Source organism: Pundamilia nyererei, unplaced genomic scaffold (assembly GCF_000239375.1).
Source record: "Pundamilia nyererei isolate P.nyererei 1_Seehausen unplaced genomic scaffold, PunNye1.0 scaffold01486, whole genome shotgun sequence".
NCBI classification, from domain to species: Eukaryota; Metazoa; Chordata; class Actinopteri; order Cichliformes; family Cichlidae; genus Pundamilia; species Pundamilia nyererei.
In genome coordinates, this window is record NW_005188887.1 from 1,281 (window position 1) to 10,576 (window position 9,296).

The 9,296-nt window shown below is 44.7% G+C and overlaps 1 protein-coding gene across 1 annotated transcript; it reads left to right on the forward strand.

The window, feature by feature from the left end:
- The first annotated feature begins 323 nt into the window (after positions 1–323).
- LOC102212994 (biotin--protein ligase-like) lies at positions 324–8,883 on the forward strand. The gene is made up of 5 exons (XM_005755434.1): positions 324–440; positions 1,695–1,855; positions 3,223–3,337; positions 7,716–7,929; positions 8,263–8,883. The coding sequence occupies exons 1-5, from the start codon at positions 398–400 to the stop codon at positions 8,432–8,434; spliced, it is 705 nt and encodes a 234-aa protein (XP_005755491.1). The 5' UTR covers positions 324–397; the 3' UTR covers positions 8,435–8,883.
- The last annotated feature ends 413 nt before the right edge of the window (positions 8,884–9,296 follow it).

A 9,296-nucleotide genomic window follows, 5' to 3' on the forward strand; every position in this document is an offset into this window, starting at 1 on the left:
TGAGTAGAAGCCACTCCCTGGCTTAAATGCTGGCTGCACTGATGAGGCCCAGGTGTTTCCTCTTCAGAGGGGCATGGGCCGAGGGCGTGAACCCGCCATGAGTTCCGCCCTGGCGAGAGAGCGAGAGAGAGAAAGAGACCGCTACTAGTCAGCGGCCTGCTGATCCCCTGGCCGTGACAGAAGTGTATAGATGAAACACCAGGTTTGCCCCGGTGAGCAGTTGCATTCGTTAGACGTTCACTGTGTTACTTTTGCTTCCTTGCGAGTAAAATAAACACGTTGGAACTCGCTGCTCTGTGTGTCTCACTTCATAAGAGAATTTTTGAAACATTTCCCACAGAGACACTTTGACACATTTCTGTCTCTCCTCAGGCTGACTGTACACTTACCAAGAGACATGGGTTTACTAGTAGTAGCTACTCAACAAAGCCAGGGAAGAGGTCAGTGCATTCATTTTTTATTTTCATTTTGTACGTAGACTACCAGTCCAACATTTGGACACACCCTCTTATTTAATGGTTTTTCTTTTTTTTTTACTGCTTCCACATTGTAGATACAAACTGAAGACATCAAATACATGAAGCTAGATATATAGAATAATGCAGCAAAGAGAAAATGTATAAATAACTCTGAGGAATCTAAAATATAAGACATTTAAAGTAACCCTTTGCTTTGTTAATGACGTTGGGACCATCTGTTGTGTTGTGCAGCAGTCAGGTTGGTGCACAGCTGACAGGCGTATTTGACAACTGCTAGAATTCATATTATGGCGAGAACCAATCAGCTAAGTAAAGAGAAACAACAGTCCATCATTACTTTAAGAGCTGGAGGTCAGTCAGTCAGAAAACTGCTAAAACTTTGAATGTGTCCCCAAGTGGAGTCGCAAACCCATCAAGACTACGATGAAACTGTCTCACATGAGGATCGGCCCAGGAAAGGAAGACCAAGAGTCTCCTCTGCTGCTGAGGATACATTCATCCGAGTCACCAGCCTCAGAAATCACAATCACAAGCAGCAGCTCAGATCAGACCTCAGATAGATGCCACACAGAGCAGCAGCAGACACATCTCTACATGTTCAGTGGAGACTGTGTGAATCAGGCCTTTATGGTCAAACAGCTGCTAAGAAACCACGATTAAGGAAAATCATCATTGAAGGCAAACTGAACCAGCATGGCTACCACAGCATCCTGCAGCCACATGCCAGGACAGGACAATGAGCCCAAACACACCTCCAGGCTGTGTGAGGGCTGTTTGACCATGAAGGAGAGTGATGTCAGTGCCAGATGGCCTGGCCTCCACAGTCACCTGACCTAAACCCAGTGGAGATGGTTTGGGATGAGATGGAGCGCAGAGTGAAGGCAAAAAGGCCAACAGGTGCTCAGCATCTCTGGGCACTCCAAGACTGTTGGAAAACCATTTCAGGCGACGACCTCATGGAGAGAACGCCAAGAGTGAGCAAAGCAGTAATCAAAGCAAAGGCTGGCTTTGAGAGTTATTTCACACTTGTTGATTACTGCATAATTACATATGTGTTCATTCATGATGCCTTCAGTGAGAATCTACGATGTAAACAGTGTGAAACTAAAGAAAAACATTAAATGAGAAGGTGTGTCCAAACTTCTGACTGGTAGTCTATTTCACAGTATGCTTTAGGTGTTTGGTAAAACTTGCTGCTTGTGTTTTGTGCTGTAGGTCGGGGAAGGAATGCCTGGCTCAGCCCTCTGGGTTGTGCCATGTTCACTCTGAATGTCCAGATTGAGCTGAACTCCAAGCTCGGACAGAGGATTCCCTTCCTGCAGCACCTGGTTGCTCTTGCTGTAGTGGAGGCTGTTTGCTCACTTCCTGGATATCAGGTATCCCAATATCTCCATAATAACATTAGGACATCCAACTGTTTAGCAGTCCATGTTCTTATTACAGCATTACTACCAGTTAATGTCACTGTATTAAAAGCATTTTATTCGAAGCACTGCAGCGTTACGGCCTTTTTCCTGCTTAGATGTTCTTCTATTGTTCTAAAAGATGATTGTGCCCTTACTGTAAGTTTTATTTTATTCATTCTTTTAGGTTTTTCCTCATATGCCCTGTGTCTGTTCCCCCATCATTAGCCTAGTATTTACCCAAAAGTTGATTCTGTTCATCAGGACGTTTTCAGTGGGAGAAACATTTCATCATCATCAGGTGACGTCTTCAGTCTCAGCTGACTGCAGGTTTCCAATCTTATAAACAGGACATTTGCATAATGACTGAAACCAGCCCACTGAATGAACTGTGATTGATCATTAATATGCAAATTATCATGGACATTGATCAACAACCACTGATCAAAGCCCATGAGTCCCATTCACAGAGAGTTGGTGAATGGCTGCAATCACAGCATGTAAGATGGTGACAGATGTACCCTTAGGCCCCCTCTTCCATTCAGAGATGGTCTTTCCCTTTTCACATAAATGGCCTCCTTGACTCCGCCCTCAAACCAGCGTTCCTCCCTGTCCAGGATGTTACATCCTCATCATTGAAAGAGTGTCCACTGGCCTGTAGGTGTAAACAGACTGCAGAGTCCTGATGAGGTGGCTCTTCTGTGTTGTGGCATCCTCTTAGCCAAAGGTTGTTTGGTTTCCCCGATGTATAAATCCTGGCAATCCTCCTGCACTTAACAGCGTACACTATGTTACTCTGTTTGTGTCGGTGTTTGGAAGAAATGCGTCTCAGCTGTTCCGATACTCCTGACATGTACGGGATCACTACGGGTTTTCACTTACGCAGCAGTTGTAGCGTCCTGATGACACCCAGTTTGTGCTCCAGTGGATGTGGAGTCAAACCTTAAATACTGATCCGTATGCGTAGGTTGATCAAGGAACTGACCTCCCAGCCCATCGTTCCTTCAGTGGTGCTAGTTTCAGTCCTTGTGCAAATGTCCTGTTTATAAGGTTGGAAACCTGCAGTCAGCTGAGACTGAAGACGTCACCTGATGACGAAACATTTCTCCCACTGAAAACATCCAGATGGACAGAATCAACCTTTTGGGAGAGCATGCATGAAGACAGCCTAGTATTTACCTATCCAAGCATGGTCATTAACATGCAATTACTTGGTACCATAACCTTGTTAATCACATGGAAATGTTATTAGACTATTTTCACACATTTTGAAGCATAATAAAGATCATTGTGTTGGTATTAAAGTACATGTAAGATAGATGACGTTTAACCTCCTGTAGGACATAGATCTGAGGGTGAAGTGGCCCAATGACATCTACTACGGTAACCTGATGAAGCTCGGAGGAGTGCTGGTGACTTCCACAGTACTGGGATCAACTTTTCATCTGCTCATAGGTGACAATCTGCACGGTTCAACGGACACATTTCACTCATGTCAACATGAAGCCGTTCCTCACATGGCTAAACTAACATACTCATTTTAAACTTGTTAACATAAGAGAGTACCTTAATGTAGCAGTATACAAAGTTTTATATGAGAATGGGCGTCTGATTGGTTAAAACCGATGAGGAGAAATCCTAGTTTACATTTATTCTGCCTTCGTTGGCGCCCCGAGGTGGTCCCAGCCTCTCAGCAATCCTGAAGAGCAGCACCTAAAAGGGAAGGCCCCTACTCTGCTACACGGGTACTAGATGTTTTTCCCTGTTCTCTCACCTTTCACCTAATCACTTCTCACATCTTAGTTAGCATGAAGGCCACCCTGGCTGAGATACTGGATATTGTTTTTGTCTCACGCCGTCCCGATGACCCACCTTATCATAGGACTTTGTGTCCCTTCACCTTGAAGCTTCTTCACTGTCGCCATTTCTAACTAAACACTGTCTAGACATCTAAATTCTTAAGCTGTTCACTATAACACTAAATAGTCCCTCCTCTTACACCTGTTAAGGTGTAAACCTTTATCTCACACGTTGTCTTCCCCTTTCCATTTTACAGGGCATCTGTGGTGCCCTGGAGCTTCAAACCTTCAACACTACACTTGCTTTTGCCCTCAGAGGCCTTTACTCCCTCCTGTTACACCTACTCTTCCTCGTAACCCTTTGACTCCTCCTCCACTCGGAACAATGGCAACTGTTATGATGTAGAGTTCTTCTCCTTAGACAAAACAGCTACGATCAACCTATCCGATAGCCGTCTAGCACATGGAATACAACAACAATCACAGGAAAGTGGAATAGCTAGAAAGCACGCTATTTATACTAACAAGGACATGCAGGGGTTTACGCGTTTCTGTCGGCTGTCTGTCGCCGGTTTCTGCCAGATTAGTCCTCACCTCGGCCAAAGTTCGCTAGGGTGGTTGTGCAGGTACACAGTGTGTCAGGTGGTACCAGTTAGCTCCAGCTTTACCTTTACCTGGACTGCATGGGTTATACATTGAATCACCTCATAGGGTCCAGTCCTGGGTTCAAGCCACTTTCTCTTGTGAACTTTCACCCATGCCCACTCACCAACCTTTACTGCTCATTTGGAGTTGCCTCGGGCTCAGCCAGCTGCACCTGCTTAGACAAAACTCTGGTCAGTTTAGTCAACGCTGTCGTATGTTCATCACGACTCACCTGCCAGACATCCAGAGAGGGCATATGACCTCCCTCTCATGGTGGGCCAGGGCAGGGAGGTTCTCATTGACATGAGAGCAATGGGGAGAGAGTCCACCCACATCAGTCTAGTTCCATAAGAGAAATCAAGAATCTTTCTCTTCAGAGTCTTATTTGCCCCTTCCACCAGCCTTTGTGAGGCAGGATAGCAAACGGCCCTGAAACTGTGTTATACCTCGAGCCTTTTCTACCCCTGCCAGTTCTTTATTTGAGAAATACGAGGCATCATCGGAGCATTTGCTCCTCGGGACCCCAGACCAGGGTATTAACTTGTTTTTCAGCCACTTCACTACAGTCTGCGCTGATTCATTTTTGCATGATACTGCTTCCACCCAGCTTGTGAATTTTTCCACCATCACCAGAAAGTACCTGACCCACTCCCACATCAGTGAAGTCAATTGTGATATCTTGAAGTGGAGCCTCTGAGACTGGAAACCTTACCACTGGGCATTTGTAGGGCGCCCTTGGGTTGTGCTCATTGCATGTGTGACAGCCCGTGACCTAGTTCATCGGTCCCCAACCTTTTTTGCGCCATGGACCGGTTTATGCCCGACAATATTTTCACAGACCGGCCTTTAAGGTGTCGCGGATAAATACAACAAAATAAAACTAGTACCGGTACCAAAAAAAAGAAGATTTATTCATAGATCTAGAATGGCATCTGATTGGGGAACCTTGGCCTTGGCGCTCCTTCATACTGTCTCTGGTTGGACACTCCTGCTCCTCTGCCTGTGAATGGGTTTGGAAAAGAGGGATAAGGCTCCTGAGGCCCTGTTGTGCCTGATTTGGCATTGGAGAGGACCTTCACACACTACAGACTGCCTGGATTGCATTATTGGAGTTATGTTGTGCACCTGTATGCCTTTCCTACAGGGTGGCAGCCCATTTTAAGCACTCCAGCATCCCTTTGTGTTATTTCCTTTTTTATGTCTCCGATAGTCTGTCAGTTGGGCATTCCTTCCTTAGAACTCCCACAGGTGATCCCATTACAGGTTGAATAGTATAGCGTATCCTTCTCATGACCCGATGCTGGCTTCCTTTAGTAGTTAATGTGTGGTGTCTCTCCCTTCCAACTTACTCAGCAGGGCCCTCAGGTCTCCACCTCCGTAGGTGTCTCCCATCGTCTCTCCCTCTAGGGTGGTCTGAGGCTCCTCCTCCCACTGGGGGAAATTTGGAAGGTAGGCCTCAATGTCTCTTTGGGGAACATACAGCAGGCCTCTTCCATCTACTACTCGTAGTGGCAGTTGGGTTATTGGTATTGATTCCCCGCCTTGACCTCTCGGTCACATCCTACGAGTCTGGGGTGGAGATCTCTCAAATGTGAGCTGGGACCCCTCTGCACCACTCATTGGTGGAGGAGTGAATACCCCTGTGAAGTCTCCCACTAGTGTACCCTGAATCTGGGTTGTTGGTTGTTTCCTTCAAGTCGTGTGGATCCTCCTCCAATTTTCCACTTGTCCTGGATCTCGTCCTCCAATCTGAGTCCTCCTGTAGGGCTGACCCTTAATATGCAGCCTGTCGATGGCATGGAGGGCGTGCTGGCACTGGTTTGTGCTTCGTGGATAATCTTTTTGGTGTGCAGTCCGAGGGGGCTTGTGAACTCCCGGTGCTAAGTGATCCTTCTTGTTTCAAGGTAAGCTCAGCAATGGCCTGCTTCAGTTCATTCACCTGCCAAGTGGATTGAATTACCACCTTTACCCCTGTGTCTGCCATTTCTGTCACTTCCCTGTGAAGTGTAGCATTTGCGCTCCTTTTTCTTCAGAGTTCCCTTCTCCACCTTTCTGTTGCTTTTTCTTTCATTTCTTCGCTTACTTCCCTGCTCTGTGTGTGTGTGTGTGTGTGTGTGTGTGTGTCTGTATGTCTGTCTGTCTGTCTCTCTCTCTCTCTCTCTCTCTCTCTCTCTCTCTCTCTCTCTCTTATGGTCTTTGCCGATCATTTTCAAACTGGTTTGGCTGGAAATAACCATTCCTGTTTATGTGGTTTCTTTGGTCCTCACAGCTTGGTTGATTTATTTGTTCGACACTGCAAGGAGTTTACACTAGCTACCCAGTACACACTGTGCACATCCTTGTTTTGTTTTTTTGCAGAGGATGGGGCATCCCCGGTTGTCACAGCTGACACAATGCAAAGTCAGTTAAAGAATAAAATGTTACAATCCTAGCAGAACGGACAGTAAGGTTTTATCAGGGAAAACATTGGTATGCTGGCCCTTTGCTACTATTGTACCAAAACACCACTATTCTAGCTTCTTGGAGTTCATCTTTTATAAACAATGCCTGAATGACCCCCTCATTTCTGCACCAAAGTCACTGCAGATCAGTGGTGTTCGATATAGCTCTGTTGTATTCTCATCTCTGCTTTATGGAATTTGTTTTTGCAAAGAAATTATAATCTGTTGAATAAAACGGCATGAAAATAACGTACACGAGGCATTGGTGACCATAGAAAACAAGCAGCAGAATTTATACCTACATTTCTGCTGTATATTCACATATTCACATATCACACATTCTATCCAGTTAAACATTTTTGCGTCCTCACCTTGGGCCTGAAATTGCTTACAGTGTGTTCACTCATTGGTGCATGTTAAATGTTAAAGTTCACGATAGTACGATTGGACTGAAATTGTTTGGCTTGTTTGGAGGAAAGCCTCTTTTCTCAAAAATGAACTTGGTAGCATGGCTTTGGTTTGCATCTGAATAAACCAGAAGATTTCTGGAACAATGTCCTTTTATAGTAACACGAATTCTGTTAGCACAGCGTGGGGAGGTGATGGTTTGGGCTTTTGCTGCAGTCCACCATGAGATATCATATTTAACTGTAAAACAGCAAAGTATTCTGTAGTCAGATGTGAGGCCATCTGTCTGACAGCTAAAGTTTGCCAAAATCGGATTGTCTAGCATAACAACGATCCCTCAAGTACAGCAGCAACTCTATAACATAGTGGCTAAAGAGGAAAAAAATCAAGGTGCAATAATGACTCAGAGTAAAAGTCAAAATCACGATCCTGATCAAAACGCTGTGGAGGAACCTCGAGAGCTGTGCATGAATGAATGTGCACAAACCCAGGTTATCTCAGAATATTGTAATTATCTCTTAAACGTGTTCTTCCCTACAGGCTGTGGGGTTAATGTGACAAACAGCAACCCAACAGTGTGCATCAATGACCTGATCCAGTCGTACAACTTACAGCACAACTGCAGCCTGCAGCCGCTCAGCTGTGCCCAGCTCATCGCGAGAACTGTCAACTGCCTGGAGGCCCTTATTGACAACTTCCAGCAAGGAGGCCCAGAGTCTGTCCTGCCCACGTACTACAAGAGATGGCTCCACAGGTGTGTAACGTAGACAACTCTTGATGCTTTGAACTAAGATTTCACTTTTACTTAGAATCACACACTTTCTTTTAGCAACATGGGAACAAGGATTTAATGCTACAGTCAAATCTAATTTATATTCCATTGTGCATTCAGAAGTACATAACATGAACAAAACTGTGTAAAAGAAAAATGGCACATAAAATCCTGAAACAGATGATGTTTTGTTTTTCATGTAAGAGTAAAGTGGCTCTGGAGTTGGGTTTTAACCACTGTTCAACTTAATTAAGTTTACTAGACCCCACATTCACATTTAAACTGTAAAAACTGCTCTCTTTGTTCTGACCTCAGTGGAACTTGGGTGCGTCTCTGGAGTGAGGACGGCCCAGAGGTTCAGGTGATGGGTCTGGACCACAACGGTTTCCTCCAGGTGCACAGCAAGGAGCAGGGTGTAGTCTCAGTGGAGCCGGATGGAAACTCGTTTGATATGCTGAAGAATCTGGTGGTCATCAAAACACATTAGGACCAAATTCATAAAGCACAGACTCATTGTGTGTGTGTGTGTGTGTGTGTGTGTACTGGACCATGTTAACCAGATGTTTTTATGTTGGTCAGGTTACGTGTTCAGAAACATACAATAGTGACAAAGACAGAAAAAACATGCAGAGATCTCTGCAATGGTAATGACTGGTGTGCTGGTCTGGGACTACTAAATGATGTTAATGTCTTACAATGTATATTCATTTTGTCTTTCAAAATAAATCTTGTACCCGTCACTAGAATGATTCCATGAAAACAGTGAACAGTGCGATTTGGACTGTTGCTATTTTCAGCAAAATAAAGATTTCCACACACGTTTTTTTGTCATTTCCCTGGTTAGACCCTTTTTTCTGTAATCATGATTTTCAGGGGAAGCTTCAAATGTTCCGACATATGGAGGACCCTGGAGTGTCCTGAAAGGCCTGAGGATAAAGATGTGTTGAAAAGTCTAGCAAGTCACTGACAAAGCTTTTCTTTGGATGTTAGCTGCTTTTTGTTCATTTTTTTTGATCCCCCACTGCTTCAGTAATGAGCTTCAGGATCTGGGAAGGCCATTCCAGGACTGTCAGTGTTCCATTGTATGTTTTTCCAGGTATGCTTTAACTGCACTGTTTAGGATCATTGTCCTCTTGACAATCTCTCACACTCACTGCACCACTCTCCTGACGTCCTGCATTCATGTAAATGACTATTTGAATACAAATTGTCAAACAAACATTCGATTTGACTCAGATAACGGTCTTCTGAACTGCTTTTTCCTCCACCACGTTAAAGTTGTGATTCACGGAGGGGAATCTCAATTCTGTAAAATTTTAATCACGTCAGCAGTAATGACACCCGCTTAT

Bases quoted from the DNA above. Each gene is read 5' to 3' on its own strand.
- LOC102212994 (XM_005755434.1), top strand. From the start codon at position 398: ATGGGTTTACTAGTAGTAGCTACTCAACAAAGCCAGGGAAGAG. The intron at 3,338-7,715 runs GTGACAATCTGC...TCTTCCCTACAG, and splicing joins AACTTTTCATCTGCTCATAG to GCTGTGGGGTTAATGTGACA. The intron at 7,930-8,262 runs GTGTGTAACGTA...TTCTGACCTCAG, and splicing joins TACAAGAGATGGCTCCACAG to TGGAACTTGGGTGCGTCTCT.